Consider the following 20309-nt stretch of genomic DNA (forward strand, 5'->3'; position numbering starts at 1 on the left):
GGGCTCCGCTTTAACCACGTTGAGAGCCAAGTAGCCCCCCCCAGAAACCCGACAGTATCTTCTACAAGCCCGCCACCCTCAAACCCCACTGGAGCACTCTCTGCCTGCGCCAGCAGCGGAGGACGGAGACCGTCAGATCGGCAGACTTTTCTGGGCGCAAAGTCTGCTTTGTTGGCTCGTGACAAGGAGATGTGGAGTCAATGCCACCAGCTTGTCTGCCAGGGAAAAGGAGCTTGCTCGCCCATGCGTCCTTGGCCGAGGACAATTGTGATGGGGGATTTTTCTTCCACCCAAATATTTTTGTACGCGTTTGGTAACATCATTGGCAAAGTTGACCGAAGGCTCTGCTGATTGCTCTTCCTCTTGTTGTTTTTTTGTTGTTTGTTTCCCTTATTTTCCTGACTGAATCAAGGGGCCGCCGTCTCTCTTTAGGTCCATTTTTTTTTGCCTGATACCATTTCTCTGCTTCTGAGCAGTCACTTTTTATACATACAAGCCATGGGCTGTGGGTTTTGGCAAAAGTTTTGGGCAAGAGGCACCAGAGAGGCCAATACATATACAAGTTGGATCGCCACCACCAGTCGCGCCGATCCTGCCACGACAGGCACTTGAAAAAACAAATGAACGTTTTAGGAGGATCCTAACACTGTCTGCATTTCATTGTTTATGTGCATGCTGATGCAGCCACCGCTGAGCCTGTGATTTTTTTTCTTTTGGGGGCAGGGAACATATTGGTCCTCAAACAAATAAAATGTTTTGTTGCACTTGTCTGCGGTGTAATCGTTGACAACAAGATCAGTGTCGCTGGGTGATTACATCAGCAGGGAGCGTCAAGGAGCAGACGAGAGAGTGATTGGGCGAAACGGATTGCATTGGAAGTCAAATAAAAGTTATCCACATTAACGTAACAGCTGGACTCACATGTGCCTTATTTGACAAAAAGACATTACAGACCGGGAAAAGGCATCTCCTGAGAAGGAGAAGGACAGACAGACTGGGAAGAGATGACACAGTTTGTATCAACGAATTAAAGACTCCAGTTTAGGGGGCATAGGTTTATCATCTAAAAATCAAGGTAAGATCGAAATACAATACATAGACTAAAATCTAAAAATTAGATGGTGGTGACGTCGAAAGATAATTTAATTGGGATGAGGCTGCGCCAATTGCGCTGCTCAGCCCCGAGATTCACCGTAAATACAGCCACCGGTTTTGCACCATTTAAGGTGGAACGTTGCCGAGAGCTCCCTACTCCATGTAAATCCATGGTCCCAGGCGCTACCCAACGAATGATTCCTCATTAATAATAATATGTAATAAATAATAATAATAATAATAATAATACATTTAATTTCAAGCGCCTTTCAGAACACCCAAGGACACTTTACAATAAAAACAAAGCACAGAACAATAAAACCATAAGTTAAGTAAAATGATAACTAATAAAATACCTGATTGAACTAGAGCATTAATGCAATTTTAAACAGATGGGTTTTGAGGTGGGATTTGAAAGTAGGGAGGGGGTCAATATTGCGGATGTTGGGTAGAAGTGAATTCCAGAGTTTGGGGGCAGAGCAACCGAAAGCTCTGAATCCCATCATGGTGAGACGGACAGAGGGCACAGAGGGGTGAAGGGAGGATGAGGATCTGAGAGACAGAGAGGGAACAGAGATTTGAAGCAGGTCAGACAGATGGGGGGCAAGGTTATGAATGGCTTTGAATGTAAACAGATGTATTTTGAATTTGATCCGATGTTTAACAGGGAGCCAGTGGAGCTGCTGGAGGACAGGGGTGATGGGAGGGGGTTTTAGTGATGATCCGGGTTGAAAAAATTTTGACTAGTTGGAATTTATGGAGAAATTTCTGATTGACACCGAAGAGAAGAGAGTTACAATAATTGATGCGGGAGGTGACGAGACTGTGGATAAGGATAGCAACGGACTGAGGGGTGAAAGAGGGACGGAGACGATTGATATTACGAAGGTGGAAATATGAAGACCTAGTTATGTTATTTATATAGGAGTGAAAAGATAGTCAGCTATCGAGACACCCAGGCTCTTGACCTGAAGGGATGGGGACACGGTTGAACTGTCAATGGTGAGAGAGAAACGGTTTGCTTTGTGTAGGGTGGATTTGGTACCGACAAGGACAAGTTCCGTTTTTTCGCAGTTAAGCTTGAAAAAGTTAAGGGAAAGCCAGGATTAAATTTCTGAGAGTGACATGGATGAAGGTGGAAGAGAGGCGTCGGGTTTGCTGGAGAGGTAGAGTTGGTTGTCATCCGCGAAGCGGTGAAAGTGAATGCCAAAATTGCGGAAAATATTGCCAAGAGGAAGAAGGTAGGTAATACAGAGAAGGGACCCAAGGACAGACCCTTGGGGCATTCCAGACGACACAGGTGAGGACCGTGAGGTGAAGGATTTAATTTGGATAAACTGTGAGCGATCAGAGAGATAGCAGTGAAACCAGTGAAGTGAGGTGTGCGTGATGCCTAGGGTGGAAAGTCTGTCGAGCATAATGGGGTGGCAAATGGTGTCAAAAGCCACGGTCAGGTCAAGAAGCATGAGGATGGAGAGTGAACCGGCATCGGCTGCCATGAAAAGATCATTCGTGATTTTTATGAGAGCAGATTCAGTTCTGTGGCGGGGGCGGAAACCAGACTGGAATTGTTCGTAAAGGTTATTGTGAGTGAGGTAAGAGTGAAGCAACAGTTTTTTCAAGGATTTTGGCCATAAAAGGAAGATGGGAAATTGAACGTAAATTATTGAGAACGTTGGGATCTAAACCAGGTTTTTTTCAGGATTTGAGTAACAGCTGTGGGTTTGGATTGGATTGGATTGGATTTGCCTTTATTAGTCTCACAGTGGAGAAATTTACATTTCACAGCATTTGAGTGGGATAGGAACAATTCCAGTTGATAATGGATAGGGAGGGGGTCGAACTGACAGGAGGAATTCTTGGATTTGGTGATTATGTCTGAAATTATAGAGGGACGGGGGAGTTCAAAAGAGGATAGCAGTTGGTAAGGAGTAGAAGGTTGGGGGAGGGGTGGCAGAGGAGTCGAGGTGCTGATGGATGTTGTTGACCGTTTCATTAAAAAACAAGCAGAGCGTTGCAGGTATCAGAGGAATAAAAGTGTGTGGGGAGAGAGATAGGAGGTTGAATGATTTTGTTATAGAGGGAAAAGAAGAGCCGTGTGTTTCCAGAATTCGAGTCAACGAGTCCACAGTAGTATTGTGATATTGCGTGTGAGACAGAGTCCTTGTAATGGGTGAGGTGAGCTGTGTACATGTCCTTGTGATTAGTGAGACCGATCTTCCTGTAAAGTCTTTCCAGTTGCCGAGTTTTAGTTTTGATGGAGCGCAGATGGGCGGTGAACCAGAGGGCGTACCGGGTGAATTGGACAGACCGCGACTTTACAGGCACAAGGGCATTGAGGGTGTTCGTGAGGTCTGCGTTGTATCAGGAAACAAGTTCATCAGGGGAGGAGTTGTAGTCTGGAATCAGGGTGGCAATCATTTCGGCGAGGGTGGCAGTGTTGATGTCCTTGATGTTGCGATAAGTGATGATGCGGGGTGGTTTAGGGAGAACGAGGGTGGGGAAAACGTTAAATGAAACGAGGAAAAGGTCCGTTATAGGAAGTTCATTTCCTGTGCAATTTGTTGGGGTAAGACCAGAAATGTGAATAAGGTCCAGGGTGTGGCCTTATATGTGGGTGGGGGAGTCCGATAATTGATGCAGACCAAAGCTGTCAAGTGAGGAAGTGAAATCTTTGGTGAGGGGAAGAGAAAAATTGTCCATGTGGATGTTGAAGTCCCCGAGAATAATTACGTTTGGTGACAGAGCGGAGAGGTGTGTGAGGACATCAGAGAATTATTTTAGAAAGTTACAATGTGGTTTCGGTGCACGGTATACAGGTATACAGATTGTGGGAGAGGGTCTGGAAATTTTACAATCACGGCATTCAAATGATAGGGTATCTGGGAGTGAAACTTGGAGGACTTTCCAGTTCTCTAAGTAAAATATTGCGAGACCACCTCCGTGGCCTGAGAGGCCGGGCTTAGAAATTAAAACAAACCCTGGGGGAGTCGAGTCGTTGAGCTGGGAGAAGTCTCCCGTCGTTTGCCCGGTCTCATTAATACAGAAAAAGTCAAGCTTATGATCACTGAAGATTTCCGGGATAGGACACCCCTTTCCCGTAAGCGAGCGGACGTTGAGGAGGCTGAAGTTGACACTGGTGGCGTCCCCACTTCGAGGTGCGTTAGCCGACCTAGCCAGGCTGGCTAACATACGGTGATCCACGGAGTGGCTGTTCCTTCTGTCCAGCTGGCGGGAGGATGACCACAGGTCCTCGTGATGTCCTTGGAGCCATCGAGGTAAAAGACTCGACATGATCCGCGGTGGATATACCTCTGGGAATGGAGACGAGCAATTTCCGGCAAGTGGAGAATCGCCGACGGCAAACTCGTCCATTGGGAGTGGAACTTGAGAGCTCTGCCGCCAAATACTGCAGTTGTCCAACGGGTCGATGGAGGAGCGACATGATATCAACCAGCAACGTCCAGTGAGAGGCAGCGGCCTGGTTAACCCTCAACAGTGGGAACAGGTGGGTGGAGATGAAAACGTTGCCTCGTCTGTGATCTGGATAAGCAACCGGAATGAAGAGATGAATCGATAGCCAAAACGGACTGGAAATGGATCATGAGTTCGTCTGGTGACTGGTCGGGTATTTCCAGTGGTTCGGGAACCGTAAAAAGATAAAAAGAGGCTAAACACATTCCCGGGCAGAGGTAACCAAAGCGTGCCAGCGTACACGCGACCCGGAGCAGACATATGCTCATTTCGTGTTCTCGTCCATTATTTTCAGAAGGACACTGGACCCAGGTGTGAACATACAATAGCCTGCTCAGGCAAAACAGGTTAGGCAACATTCGTAATGCTGATGAGGTGATACCGGTAGGAGTGGGGGGAAATGGGCCAGTCGTTAGTCAGGAATGTAGGAATAATCAGTGGGGCCACGGGGAGTGGTCCTCTGCTCCCCCCAACCTGAGAGTAGGGACCTATCATAGCTGTGTCCGGCACCGCCATGGCTGGACATTAGGGATATATAAATAGGGCCGATATGACCAGTCATACTTTAGTTCGCTGACGAAGCCTCTTGGATAGGAGGCGAAACGTCCAAAACCTTCAAATTTGTACAGATGACGGCTGAAGAAACCTTCTCATCGATTTACGTCAAGAGGTCAGGGCTAGGCTATAAATCTATCAGTACAATTAAAATGTCTACCTTCTGTTGTTTTATAGTTGTTGGTGCTTGGGACGTCCAGGGGTGTGCTATTCAAATCAAGAAGACAATGTTTCACTAATGCATCACTTAAATTTGCATATACTCTCAATAAATACCTTGGCAGAGGTCTGTGTTAGAGCCTTTTTTCACAGTGTCCGGCCGAATATCGGAACCATTTAACAATCACATTTCAGACATCATTTGTTACCAGGGTCAGAAATCTACCTGTGCACCTTTACAATCAATTCTGCAGGTCCTGGAGTTTAACAATAAATGTCGATGAAGCTGTTGGTATAACCAATTCGAATTTGCGTTGGCAACACAAGGCCTAATGGATGGCCCTGGGAACTTTTCGCAAACGATGATTTACTGGTCAGATGATAAGCAAGTCGATAGCCAATCAAAGTATCACACACGGCAAGGTGGACTGAGCGCCGCTCTCAAGGACGAGTTGACCACCCGCGACACTGGCACCACTCTCAGCGAGATGATCAATGTAGTCATCTGCTTGGACCATCGTCTCGGGGAGAGGCAGCGTGAGCAAGGCGCAAAGCGAACCCGGAAGCAAGCAGCGGACGACCACACCCGGCGGAAACGAGCAGGCTCGACGACAGGCGGGGCCCCCCGAGCCGATGCAAATAGGGAACGGGAGCAATGGCGCCAACCCCGGGGGACGTCGCACTCGAGGCCCTCCGCCAAAGGCCTCCGGCACATGTAAGTCCCCATCTAATCGGCGACCGCGGCACTCGTTGGAAGCGTCAAGGGTAGCACCCGTCAAGCAGTTGGAGTTGGACGGCGAATGAATTGGCCCGTCCAATTTCCAGGCATCGTCAGTGGGGTGCGACATCGAGGAACTTAAAATCCCCAAGGAGATTCTCCACTTGGACAGCCGACTTTTAGCCAGGGTTACCCGAGTCACCGCACCACTCAAACTCTGACTGTCGGGCAACCACGTCGAACATCGCCGTTTGTTGCTCATGCCCTCCCGCAATGAACCACTCATGCTGGGCCTCCCCTGGCTCAGCACTCATGACCCTTCCATCTCGTGGGAGGGCCCCACCATACAGGGTTGGAGCTCCTACTGTTACGCGAATTGTCTGCGAACGGGTACGGCAGGGCATAACCCCTCCCATGGCGGCTCGCCCAAAGAGATCTGCCTCGAGGGCGTGCCGCGTTGTTACCACGATCTGCGGGAGGCATTCAGCAAGGATAGCGCGCAATCCCTTCCACCCCACCGACCATATGACTGTACCATAGAACTGCAGCCAGAGGCTCCACTACCGGACTCCCGACAATGCCACATTTCACACCCGGAACACGAAGCCCTGCGCACATACATACGCGGCAGGACTCATCCGACCCTCGCATTCTCCACTCGGCACGGGGTTCTTCCGTATTGAAAAGAAAGACAAGTCCTTGTCCATGTGTTGATTACCGGGATCTGAACGACATCACCATCCGCAATAAATACCCGCTCCCCCTCATGGATTTGGCCTTCGCGCCCCTCAATCGGCCACCATATTCACTAAGCTGGATTTGCGTAGCACATACCATCTGGTTCGCATCAGAGAGAGGGACGAGTGGAAGACTGCATTCAAAACGCCCTTGGGGCATTTCGAATACATGGTGATGCCGTTCGGACTGAACAACGCTCCCGCCGTATTTCAAAGCCTGATCAATGATGTGCTCAGGGATTTCCTCAACATATTTGTCTTTGTCTATCTGGACGACATCCTTATCTTCTCTAAATCCGCAGAAGAACACTGGCACTGTTGCGGCTTGGAATTGAAGCAGATTTATGTGGAAGAGGAGATGTGAGTCAATCTCTTTTTGTCAATGGATGCTACAGCTGCGTGTTTGCTTTCAACATTTAGCTTGTAGTCGACATGCACATTCCACCATGATGTCCCTGATCCACTGGTGGAAAGACGCTTTGATCCTCTCCTCTTTCATCTAGAACTGCTTCATGTCATCACAAAGAGGGTACAGCAAGTCCTGAAGAATGAATGTCTCTTTGTGTCTTTGTTTTGTCATATTGTCTCTATGCTGTCATATTATTTGTTATTTAGTTGTGTTTTTTTTTTTTGTTATTTTGACTTCAAGACGGCGCCGCGAGAGTGGCTGCCTTTCCAGCAGCTCATGTATTTTGTTTTTCTACTTTCATTCCTTTCATCACTTTGCTGCTGTGAAATGTAAATTTCTCCACTGTGAGACTAATAAAGGCATATCCAATCCAATCCAGCATGCCCGACTGGTCCTGGCGCGGCTCCTGCAAAACCGGCTCGACGTGAAGGCAGAGAGGTTCGAGTTCCACGTCTGGTCTCTGTCTTTCCTAGGGTTCATCGTGTGCTAGGTGCAACTTCGGGCCGATCCCGCCAAGACCAAAGCGGTGGTAGAATGGCCAACCTCCAAGACGCGCAAACAACTCCAGAGATTTTTGGGGTTTGCCAACTTCCACCGCCGCTTCATCCCCGGTTATAGTCAGAAGGCACTTTCCCTAACCAGTCTCACTTCCACCAAGGTTCCCTTTAGGTGGACACCCGACGCGGAGGGGGTATTTTACCGCCTCCGACGTGCCTTCACTAACCCCCCTGTATTAAACCACGCTGACCCGGACCACGCGTTCGTGCTAGAGGTCGATGCATCTGAGTCTGACCCCGTCTGACCGGAAGCTCCACCCATGCACCTTCTTCTCCCGCAGTCTCAGCCCTACGGAAGCCAACTACGATGGGGAACCGGGAACTGCTGGCGGTCATCCTGGCGCAGCAGGAGTGGAGACACTGGCTCCAAGGGGCCAAACACCCCTTCACCGTCTTCACCGATCGCAAGAACCTGGGAGCCATTCGGTCCGCCAAGAGACTTAATTCGCGCCAGGCCCGGGGGGCACTGTTCCTGACCCGCTTCAACTTCACCCTCACCTACTGCCCCAGTTCGCAAAACACCAAACCGGATGCCCTATCTCGCATTCACAAGCCGGAAGAGAAGGAGGAGGTCATCGCCAACATCCTGCCAGCGCAACACATCCTGGGCGCCCTTAGGTAGATGGTGGAGAAGAAGGTTCAGGAGGCCCAAGGTGGTAACCCGGTTCCCAAGGGTTGCCTGGTGGATCGCCTATTCGTCCCACCCAGCACTACGCGCAGAGGTGCTGCACTGGATACACGCCTCCAGGGTTGCTTGTCACCCTGGGGTCAACAGGACGATTCACCTCATCGCCCAGCGGTTCTGGTGGCTGGACTACAGGAGGGACGTAGCGGACCACGTGAAGGCATGACCCGCCTGCGCCTGTGGGATGGTCATCTTTATTGCCAAGTATGTAGAACACACAAGGAATTTGTTTCCGGTCGAACACACTGCACTAGTATTATCATCAAAAAATTGCAAAGAGGCACTATACAGTTCCATTTGGGCTACTGTTCAAAGAGTTAATGGCGTGGGGGAAGAAGTTGTTTAAATGACTGCTGGATTTGGTGCGCATGGATCGGTAGCGCCTGCCTGAGGGGAGTAGCTGGAAAATGTGGTGGGCAGGGTGCGGAGGGTCCAGTATGATTTTCCGCACCATAGTTTGGATTCTTGCAGTGTGCAACTCCTCGAGAGTGGGTAGGGCGGTGCCAATGATTTTTTCCGCCGTCCTAACTGTCCGTTGAAGTCGGACTTTGTCCGTTTTTGTGGTGGCCCCGAACCAAACTGTGATGGGAGAACACAGGATGGATTGGATGACAGCTGTGTAGAAATGTTGCAGCACCTCCTGCATGCAGCATGCTTCTTTAGCAGCCTCAGGACGTACATTCTCTGTTGGGCCTTTTTCAAGATAGAGTTGGTGTTGACCTCCCACTTCATGTCCTGGGAGACTGGGATTTCCAGGAACTTGAAGGTCTCAATGGTTGACACGAGGCAGCTGGATAGAGTGAGGGGCGGCTGTGGTGATGGATGTTTCCTGAAGTCCACGATCATCTCTACTGTCTTGAGCGTGTTCAGCTCCAGGTTGTGACGGCTGCGCCAGAGCTCCAGCTGCTCCACTTGTTGTCGTGCAGACTCGTCGGCGTCTTTGATGAGACCGATGACCATGGTGTTGTCTGCGAACTTTATGAATTTGACAGCTGAGTTCGTTGAAGTGCAGTCGTTCGTGTTGAGAGAGAAGAGCAATGGAGAGAAGACGCATCCCTGCGGGCTCCAGTGCTCTTGGTTCGTGTTGAGGTTGATATTTTTCCCAGTCTGACCTGTTGTGTCCGTCCTATCAGGAAGCTGAGGGTCCACTGGCAGATAGTAGGGGACACTCCAAGCTGGAGAAGTTTGGGTATGAGGAGTCCTGGGATGATGGTATTGAACGCAGAGCTGTAGTCCACAAACAGGATCCTGCGTAGGTTCCTATGTTGTTGAGGTGGTCGAGGATGTGGTGAAGTCTGATGTTGACTGCATCCTTCACAGACCTGTTTGCCCGGTAGGCAAACTGAAGAGGATCTAGCAGTGGTCCGGTGATGTTCTTTAGGTGGTTCAGCACAAGGCGTTCAAAGGACTTCGATGACCACAGACGTCAGAGCAACAGGCCTGTAGTCGTTCAATCCCGATGGTGCTGGTTTCTTAGGGACTGGGACGATAGTAGACTGTTTGAAGCAGGATGGGACTTCACACTGCTCCAGGGATCTGTGAAGACAGGAGCCAGCTGGTCAGCACAGACTTTCAGGCAGGAGGGGGACACTGTCAGGTCCTGCAGCTTTGTTGATCTTCTGCTGCTTGGAGAGCCGTCTCACGTCCAGTTCGTGGATCTGTACAGCAGAGGGTGGAGATATGGTAGTTTCTGGTAATGGTGGGCATAGGAGGGAAATGGGGGTGTCCTTTTCAAATCGGCAAAAGAATGTATTAAGCTCATCAGCCAGACCATTGTTGTGCACTGCTTGGGGTGATGGTGAGGAGCGGAAGGACTTTGTTGGTACACACATGTCACAGAAACTAATGTATGATGTTACAGTGTCTGTGTATTCATCCAATGTGCCCGTTAAGACGCTACAATCAATGCAGTCTAAGCATTCTTGTAGCGGTAACTTTGCTTCATCTGTCCATTTTTTAACTGTCTTGACTACCGGTTTTACATATTTTAGTTTCTGTCTGTATGTGGGAATTAAGTGGATTAAATATTGGTCAGAAAGACCCAATACTGCATGCGCAACAGATCGTGTCCTTTGAGTGCTGTGTAACAGTGATCTAGAATGTTTCCTTCTCTGGTGAAACAGTCAATATACTGCTTGTATTTGGGAAGTTCACGGTTTAGACGCGTTTGATTAAAATAGCCCAAAATGATCAGGATGACTCTGGATATTTTAGTTCGAGTTTGTTTACATAGTCCGCTAGCGTTTGTATACATGCGTTAGCATTAGCTTGTGGCGCGATGTACACGGCGAGGAGAATAAAAGGAAGCGAACTCACGTGGCGAGTAGAATGGCTTGCAGTTGAGAGACAGCGATTCCAAGCCAGGGCTGCAGTGTGCGTCGGGCATCGTGACATCGGGGCACCATTCTTCGTTGATGTAGAAGCATATTCCACCATCTTTGGATTTCCCCGATTTCTCTGTGTCACGGTCGGCTCTGAGGAGACGGAATCCGGGTAGGTGTAGCGTAGAATGGCTTGCAGTTGAGAGACAGCGATTCCAAGCCAGGGCTGCAGTGTGCGTCGGGCATCGTGACATCGGGGCACCATTCTTCGTTGATGTAGAAGCATATTCCACCATCTTTGGATTTCCCCGATTTCTCTGTGTCACGGTCGGCTCTGAGGAGACGGAATCCGGGTAGGTGTAGCGCAGAATCCGGGTGGCAGTCACTGAGCCAGGTCTCAGCGAAGCACAGCGCAGCAGAGCGTGCAAATGTTTTATTGGTTTTTGTGAGAGGTTCGTCCATCTTGTTTGGTAGTGAGCGTAGATTAGCAAGACGGATCGATGGGAGCGGCGTCCGAAATCCACGCTGCCGTAGTTTGACGAGCATGCCGGCTCGCTTCCCCCTCCTACGCCGGCGTCTCAAAGCGCCGTACAGAGCTGCTACGTCGCTTGCGAGCACCCCGAAAAACCTTGTAGATTTTGGTGTGTCAGTGAAAATACTCCAAGAGTGGATTCCCCAATGCTCAGTAATTCTTCCCTCGTGTAACTGAGTCGCGTAGGGTCGCAAAAAAACAAATTAAAATGACAAAACCAGAAACAATACTAGGGAGCGTGTGACCGGGGCTGCCATTCGCGACGCCATCTTGAATATATGCTTATATTCTGCTTATATTTTATTTAGTAAGGCCTCTGCCACAGTATTTTGCTTTTCTCCATAATATGTCATAAAAATAATAAAAATGATATAATAATAATAATCACATGTGAATGAATACAAACTGGAATCTTGTTCTGTAAATAGCATAGCCACCTTATGTTGATGCAATACAGCGACATATATCAATATGCTTTTCTTATACTTGCACTATGTATAGTTTTTTTTATCTTTTCATCCCCCCATCCCCTTGCACCATGTACAGTTTGTGTTTTTCCCCTCTTAAATTGCTGCTGTGGACTGCAAATTTCCCCATCGTGTGACTATTTAAGGCTTTCTGAATCTGATACTGATGTGTGTCTTCTGCCATATTTAGTCTAGCCTGTATAACATTCTTATATGAAGAGTGAACCTGTCATGTCCGAACGAGGTGTGGCAACAGATCTCGTCGGACAAAAGGGAGAGCTGAATCCAAAATACTCGATGGAGACCGGAATGGGTTCAAAAGAGGCCTTACTGAGACACGCAGGGAACAAACATAAAGCGACGAAACGAAAAAGCAAGGGAACGACTGCCGAGTGTGACCAACCTGCGTAATGTGAGGCGACAAGGGCATGGAATGAAGAAATACATCGGCGAATACCGAGCCTAACCGGGTGACTTTTATAGCCAGAAGGCACAATCAGTGGATTGGGATTTGGTACGTGAGCTCGGAGGAGCAGGGAGGGGCGGGGCGCGCACCTGACGGCAATCAGGATGTGACAGAACCAAGTGGAATCTTGCAGCCCCCTGTTAATCTTGATACACTGCTAGGAAGCAGTGTATCAAGATTAACAGGGGACTGACTTTGTGGAACAGACTGATAAAAGCTAAGATTTGTTTTGGGAGAGCTATGGTGGGCCTTGATGTCGCACAAAAGTCTTGATACCGCCCTTCTGATGAAATAAATATGCGATGTGTCCATGGTGTGCATACAGTCGTGGTCAACCAGGCATTGTGTGTCAATCGGGTATGTCCGGAATATTCTAAAAAAAAAACCCTTCAAGGGTATGACTCATCGACTCCAGGCTGTATTTGGATAACCAAAATCCTCATCATCCGACAAGAACGAACTATATACCATACTACTCTGAGAATGTCTGATCTTGGAAGCTAAGCGGGTCGGGCCTGGTTAGTACTTTGATGGGAGACCGCCTGTGAATACCAGGTGCTGTAAGTTTTTTTTTTTAGCAGCCACCCCAAAATCTCTGGCCCGAGAAATGCTCTCTCCCGTTAGCGATCCGATTTCACTTTTCATTTAACGAGCACCCCCGCCGCGATTTTAAACGGCTTCCCACGCATTGATTTGACTCTTGAGTCGCTGCCTGTAACGCTATCGCTTTCCGGTGGAGGGAGCTGTCCGCATGGGGGAATCCGTCATGACAGTACTCGTGCGCGAAGCAAAACTGGGCTTCTGCCTGCTGGGCAGCTTCTTTTACTCCCCTTTCAAACCATCTGTTTTTATTTCGCTACGATTTTAACCTCATTGTCGTCAAATCAGTGGTAGATAGCTTTTAGGTGCATATGTCCTGCAGATTGAGGCCCACTAGTATTATCCCTGCAGTGTTGATTGTTGGGTTATTTTTTATCGTTCGCCCTTGGTTCATTGCTTCGACGGGTGTTGATGGAGATCGATGGTTAAATCATCAGGGAGCCAGGACTTGAACAGAAAGTTGATTTAATTTGGGAGAGCTGGAGACATTGCAGTGTCGCGGAGGAGGGAGCGCATGGAGAGAGAGAGAAGAACGGCCTGTAGGAGTATTTATGCGGCGCATAGTAATGACGCGACAGGATGTGACGTAATAAAAATGCGACATCGTGTAAAGAAAGGCAGGCTATGACATACGAGGAAGTTCAAAATGTAAACAAAGATTAATTACAGAGCGATGTTTAGAGATGTTTGTATGGCGAATTACCCTAACATTGATAAAGTCTTTTTTTTTAGAATTTGTTAGTCTCCCCAATTTTTAGCTCTTTATAATTTTCATTTTTACAATGTATTGAATAAACTACACTGTTTTTCATTTGGCAGCCTATCTTTTGGATGCACTCATTTTGCCTTCAAGTGTTTAGCGCAGGGGTGGGCAAACTTTTTGACTCACGGGCCGCATTGGGTTCGAAAATTTGACAGAGGGGCCGGGCCCGGAGCATTTGGAGGGAGTGTTTGGGCCAGAAATACTAAACCTAAAGCATTAAAGGATAACTGACGCCTCAGCACAAGTTATGTCCATAATTTGTAAAACTTCAAATGACTTCGACTGAGCGTATTTTACAAAGATTCCATAGCATATAGCTATAGTTTACGTTTAAAGACTTGCACTGAATATTCATGAAGTCTTGTTTTCGAGTTGATGACGATCCCCCTGTGACGTCACGTTAGGACCGCCGCTGACCAAGAAAGCGAGACACAATGCATTTTGCGGTACTTTGTTTAGTCTGAAAACTTCGTGTTGATCCGTGTTGATGGCGAAATTAGAAGGAAAACACATAAATAACGCGATGGTGAATCGTTGTGTGACACCAAGACAACTATTTGATATTCGCTGACACAAATTCCCAGTTGAAAAATCAGCCCATTTCCAATGGAGCTTGGGCGCCATCTTGTGCATTTTCTGGGCGCTAAATTGGAGTCCAGACACCTCAAAATGAGACGGAAGGACTTCTGTAATTGATGGCAAACATTTATGCTTTCCTCTTCAGAACTATTTGAATCATATTCATAACTGGATGAGTAACAAGAAAGCATCTTCTCCGAATCTGAAGCCATTGTTTTGATTCTCGAGCAAGGCAAGACGTCTTGGCGTGACGTCTGGAACAAGGGGGTGGGATCTTCTGAAACTGGCCATTTCCGGATTCATTTTGAAGTCATTTTAATTGGTGTTTTTAATTTGACTAAAAATATCAGCCTGCCTGTTTTGGGTATTTTAGATGTCAGTGGGAAACAAAAAAAAATGTCGGTTGTCCTTTAAATGTAGTGTGTACAAACCTCATAGCACAGTAAGTACACTACAACCCAATTTATTAACTCTCTTTCTCTTTCAAATGTGAAAAATATCCCTGATCAGTTAATAAATTTGTCTCAAGGAATATGCAAGATATGGCATTTACATACTATTTCGCAGATACTTGGAGGAGGAAATGGAAATAGATTAAAATAACATATGCACTGTGATTTATCAAGATTGCGTCTGTTTTTAATAAGTTTCCATCGAAGGCGCAAAGTTAAAGAAATCAACATTTATTGAAAAATTAAATCACGTTCAACATTCAAAACTTATTACACAACGAAATATTCAAGCTCAATAATACCTACTTGTGTTAAATTCCGCAAAATCATGGATGGTTTGTCCTGACCGCGCGCTCTACAAACTCTCCACGGACGCCCTCGCCTTCACGACAAACAATACACGTGTACCGTCACCGAGCAGACATACATAGGCTACCTGCAGTTGAAATTTGCATACTCGGCACGGCAGCCAAACAGAAGCCTGCTTCTTTCTTCCGGACATTCGCAAGCGTTCGAAGGTCATTCATTTGCATATCATTTTCCAAAATAGATGCACAGAACCTCGGCCCAGAAGAAAGATTCAAAAGAAGCTAACAACATATGTGACGCTACAAAACGTAAATTTACATTAAACCGTGACTGTCAACTGTACGTGAGACTTATGAAAGGGGCTAGTGGCTTGTAGCAAGCAATGCAAATGTTACATTGGGCACCATGGTGACAAATGACTACTGCAGCAAAATCTACGCTGTAGATTTGTCGTATAGGTTCTGCCCTGTTGAGTAACCGGTGAATTTCTTCTGGGATTGGCCTTTTTGGTGGAGCAACTGCCTTGATCAACAGTAGCTCTCCCTGGTGTTAAAACTTAAAAGTGCGGGCAAAATTTGAAGTGCAGGCCATATTCCATTCTGTTTATAAATTTTTTTGTAGGCTAATTAAAAATGGACTGCGCACCGCAGATGGCCCGCAGAGTCGGGCCTGGTTAGTACTTGAATGGGTGACTAATGGGTTTATTTTGATCGTCCGTACGTGATTCATTGCTTCTACGTGTCACGTCCGCTCGAGGAGTGGTGACAGAACTCGAGGGACGCCGGAAGGTAGCTGGGATCGGATCCGAAATACACGGTGGAGACAGTGATTCAAATAAAGAGTCTTTACTGGGCAACATCAAACAACAGAACGTCGTGAAGAAATCTGCGTGCGGGGGGCTTCCAGAAATACTCCGCCAATGACCGAACGTTAGATGTGGCTCTTATAGCCAGAAGGCACAATTAAGGGAATGGGGAACAGGTGCGTGAGCCGGATGAGCCAGGAAGGGAGGGGCCGTCTCCCAGGAGCAGCGGAGGAGGAGACAGGAGGGGCGCGATCCTGACAGCGACGACGATGTGACAGTTCCCCCCCCTCAACGGACGCCTCTGGTTTGGTGGGGTGAGCCGCATGGAATGCCCGGGTGATCGATGGGTCGAGGATCCAGGAACGGGGGACCCACTGACGTTCCTCTGGCCCATAGCCCTCCCGTCGACCAGGTACTGCACACCCCTGCCCATGCATCTGGAGTCCAGTATCTCCCGCACGGTGTAGACCGGGCCATCGTCCAACATCAGGGGGGAAGGTGGGGGGGGCGGGCGTGGGGGCTAGGGTGCTGGTCTCCACTGGCTTGAGGAGGGAAACATGGAAGACCGGATGGATCCGCATCGTGGGTGGCAGCCGGAGCCTCACCGAGTCCGGGCTGAGGATGGCCTCGATGGGGAAGGGACCTGTGAAGCGTGGGCCCAGTTTCGCCGACGTCCCGGCCAGCCGGAGGTGCCTCGTGGACAGCCATACCTCCTGCCCGACCTGGTAGTTGGGTGCCTGTTGGCGACGACGGTCCACGACTAGTTGGTACCGGGATGCTGTGCGCGACAGGGCGGCCCTGGTCTCCTTCCATACTCGATGGGCCCGTCTCAGGTGGTGTTCGATGGACGGGACCTCCACCTGGCCCTATGGGTGGGGAACAGAGGTGGCTGATAACCCCAGGCGGACATGAACGGGGACCGACCTGTGGCTGTGGAGACCAGGGTGTTGTGGGCATACTCCACCCAAGGTAAGTGGAGGGCCCACAACACAGGACTTTGAAGGCATACACACCGGAGGGCCGCATCCAGGTCCTGGTTCTTCCTCTCCGTCTGGTCTGGGGATAGTAGCCAGACGACAGGCTCGCCGACGCCGCTAGGGACCGACAGAAACTTTTCCATACCTTGGACACGAACTGCGGTCCCCGGTCCGACACGATGCCCGTCGGAATCTCGTGGAGACGGACGACGTGGTTAACCAGGAGTTGAGCCGTCTCGACAGCCGACGGCAACCTGGTTATCGGAACGAAGTGGGCCGACTTGGAGAATCGGTCTACAACGGTGAGAACGACCGTCTTGCCACGGGACGGGGGGAGACCTGTAACAAAGTCGACGGAGATACGTAATCACCCAGCGACAGGATCTCGTTATCAACCATTTCACAACATAATAATCATAATAATACATGACATTTTAAGCGCCTTTCAAAGCTCTCAAGGACACTACAGTCACAGACAAGCATAGGTACTATAATAAATCAAATACAATCACAAATAGATTGCAATAAATAAAATACAATTATAAATAGAAACATGACAGAGCTACACACATAAAATGCAATTTTAAATAGCTGGGTTTTGAGATGGGATGCTTGTACGTCTGTGTCAGCTCTCAGTCGTACAGGAGTGGTACATAGATGAAAATGTTTCAGCGACACTGATCTCGTTATCAAACATTTCACAACATAATCATAATAATACATGACATTTTAAGCGCCTTTCAAAGCTCTCAAGGACACTTTACAGTCACAGACAACCATAGGTACTATAATAAATAAAATAAAATCACGAATAGATTGCAATAAATAAAATACAATTATAAATAGAAACAGGAGAGAGCTACACACAGGAAATGCAATTTTAAATAGCTGGGTTTTGAGATGGGATGCTTTTACGTCTGTGTCAGCTCTCAGTCGTACAGGAGTGGTTCATCGATGAAAATGTTTCTTCCGCCGTCACCTGTACTTCTTTGAAGGTGTCGGACGTTTCGTTTCTCATCGAAGAGGCTTTGTCAGCGAACTAACATTTTCGAGTAGTTTCGGACCCATATATATATCCCTAACGTCCAGAGGTGGCGGTGCCAGACCTCTTCTCTGATAGGTCACTGCTGTCAGGTTGGGGAGAACAGAGGACTATACCCAAGGTCCCAAGCCCGGATAAATACAGAGGGTTGTGTCAGGAAGGGCATCCGACGTAAAAAACTTTGCCAAAACAAATATGTGAATCAAACCAATGAATCCCATACCGGATCGGTCGAGGCCCGGGTTAACAACGGCCGCCATTTGTACTGTTGACCTTCAGGGTGTCAGTGAAAATGGACTACTGTTGGTCGAAGAAGGAGAGGAGGGAGGTGTGCCCGGAGGAAAAGAGAGAAATGGAACGCCAAGAGTATAGAACTAAGAGTAGGAACTTTGAATGTAGGAACAATAACAGGTAAAGGTAGAGAGCTGGTTGATATAATGCAGAGAAGGAAGGTAGACATACTGTGTATCTAGGAGACCAGGTGGAAAGGGAGTGAGGCTAGAAACTTAAAGTCAGGGTTTATGTTGTTCTATCATGGTGAAGACAGAAAGAGAAATGGAGTTGGGGTTATCTTAAAAGAGGAGTATGTTAGGAATGTCTTAGAAGTAAAAAGAGTATCAGATAGAATGATGAGTCTGAAGCTAGAAATTGAAGGTGTGATGTTCAATGTTGTTTGTGGGTATGCCCCACCAGTAGGATGCGAGCTGGCAGAGAAGGAGACATTTTGGTTGGACTTTGATGAAATCATATAGAACATCCCAAGAAGTGAGAGGGTTGTAATTGGTGGAGACTTCAATGGACATGTTGGCGGAGGAAACAAAGATGATGAGGAGTTGATGGGCAGGTTTGGACTCCAGATGAGGAACGCTGAAGGACAGATGGTGGTTGACTTTGCTAAGAGAATGCAAATGACTATTGTGAAAACTTTCTTTCAGAAGAGACAGGAACATCGGGTGACCTATAAGAGTGGAGGCAGAAGTACACAGGTAGACTACATTTTGTGTCAACGGCGCCATCTAAAGGAAATCAGTGACAGCAAAGTAGTGGTTGGTGAGAGTGTAGCCAGACAGCATAGGTTGGTGGTGTGTAGGATGACGCAATCAGTGAGGAAGAAGAAGAAACAAAAGGCTGAAGTGAGGACAAAATGGTGGAAGTTGAAATAGGAAGAGTGTTGCATGACATTTAGGAAGGAGGCAAGACAAGCACTGGGTGGGCAATAGGTCCTTCCAGATGACTGGCAAACTACAGCGAACATAATCAGAGACACAGGTCGGAAAGTACTTGGTGTATCGAGTGGAAGAAAGGTAGATAAGGAGACTTGGTGGTGGAATGGGGAGGTGCAGGAGTGTATACAGAGAAAGAGGTTAGCAAAGAAGAAGTGGGACACTGAGAGGACGGACGAGAGTAGACAGCAGTTCAAGGAGATGCAGCGCACGGTTAAAGTAAAGGTGGCAAAGGCCAAAATATAGGCCTGTGATGACTTGTATGCTCGGCTGGACAGCAAGGAAGGTGAGACTGATCTTTACAGGCTGGCGAGACAGAAAGACAAAGATGGTAAGGACCTGCAGCAGGTTCGGGTGATTAAGGATAGAGATGACAATGTATTAACAGGTGCCAGTAGTGTGATGGCAAAATGGAAAGAGTACTTTGAAGAATTGATGAATGAGGAAAATGAGAAGGAGCAAAGTGTAGAAGACGTGACTGTTGTGGACCAAGACGTAGCAAGCATTAGCAAGGATAAAGTAAAGAGGGCGCTGAAGAGGATGAAGGGGGGAAAGGCACTCGGACCTGATGATTTACCAATCGAGGTATGGAAGTGTCTTGGAGAGGTGGCGGTGGTGTTCCTGACTGGGTTATTCAACAAGATCTTAGATGGTGAACAGATGCCTGAAGAATGGAGACAAAGTGTACTCGTGCCCATTTTTAAGAACAAAGGAGATGTGCAGAGTTGTACTAACTACAGAGGAATAAAGCTGATGAGCCATACAATGAAACTCTGGGAAAGAGTAGTTGAAGCTAGACTAAGAGCAGAAGTGAACATTTGTGAGCAGCAGTATGGCTTCATGCCAAAAAGGAATACGACAGATGCAATGTTTGCTTTAAGAATGCTGATAGAGAAGTACAGAGAAGGTCAGAAGGAATTGCATTGTGTCTTTCTAGATCTGGAGAAAGCGTATGACAGGGTGCCCAGAGAAGAGCTGTGGCATTGCATGAGGAAGTCTGGAGTGACGGAAAAGTATGTTAGAGTGGTACAAGACATGTATCATGACTGTAAGCCAGTTGTGAGGTGTGCTGTCGGTATGACTGAGGAATTCAAGGTGGAGGTGGGACTCCACCAGTGGTCAGCTCTGATCCCCTTCTTGTTTGCTATGGTGATGGACAGGCTGACAGACGATATTAGACAAGAATCTCCTTGGACCATGATGTTTGCAGATGACATTGTGATCTGTAGCGAGAACAGGGAACAGGTGGCGGAGAAACTAGAGCGGTGGAGATATGCCCTGGAAAGGAGAGGAATGAAGATCAGTGGAAGCAAGACAGAATATATGTGTGTGAATGAGATGGATCCAAGTGCAAGAGTGATGCTACAGGGAGAAGAGATAAAGA

At 47.9% G+C, this 20309-nt stretch overlaps 1 protein-coding gene across 1 annotated transcript; it reads right to left on the reverse strand.

Moving 5' to 3' along the window:
* Positions 1–14784: 14784 nt before the first annotated feature.
* On the reverse strand, positions 14785–19172 carry LOC148890875 (uncharacterized). Its single transcript, XM_089010836.1, has 4 exons — positions 17926–19172; positions 16806–16999; positions 16697–16739; positions 14785–16549 (listed from the first exon to the last, which is right to left on the reverse strand). The coding sequence occupies exons 1-4, from the start codon at positions 17960–17962 to the stop codon at positions 16170–16172; spliced, it is 654 nt and encodes a 217-aa protein (XP_088866962.1). The 5' UTR covers positions 17963–19172; the 3' UTR covers positions 14785–16169.
* Between the last annotated feature and the right edge of the window lie 1137 nt (positions 19173–20309).

This window comes from Hippocampus bargibanti, linkage group LG12, assembly GCF_051943395.1.
Source record: "Hippocampus bargibanti isolate YZ-2025 linkage group LG12, ASM5194339v1, whole genome shotgun sequence".
NCBI classification, from domain to species: domain Eukaryota; kingdom Metazoa; phylum Chordata; class Actinopteri; order Syngnathiformes; family Syngnathidae; genus Hippocampus; species Hippocampus bargibanti.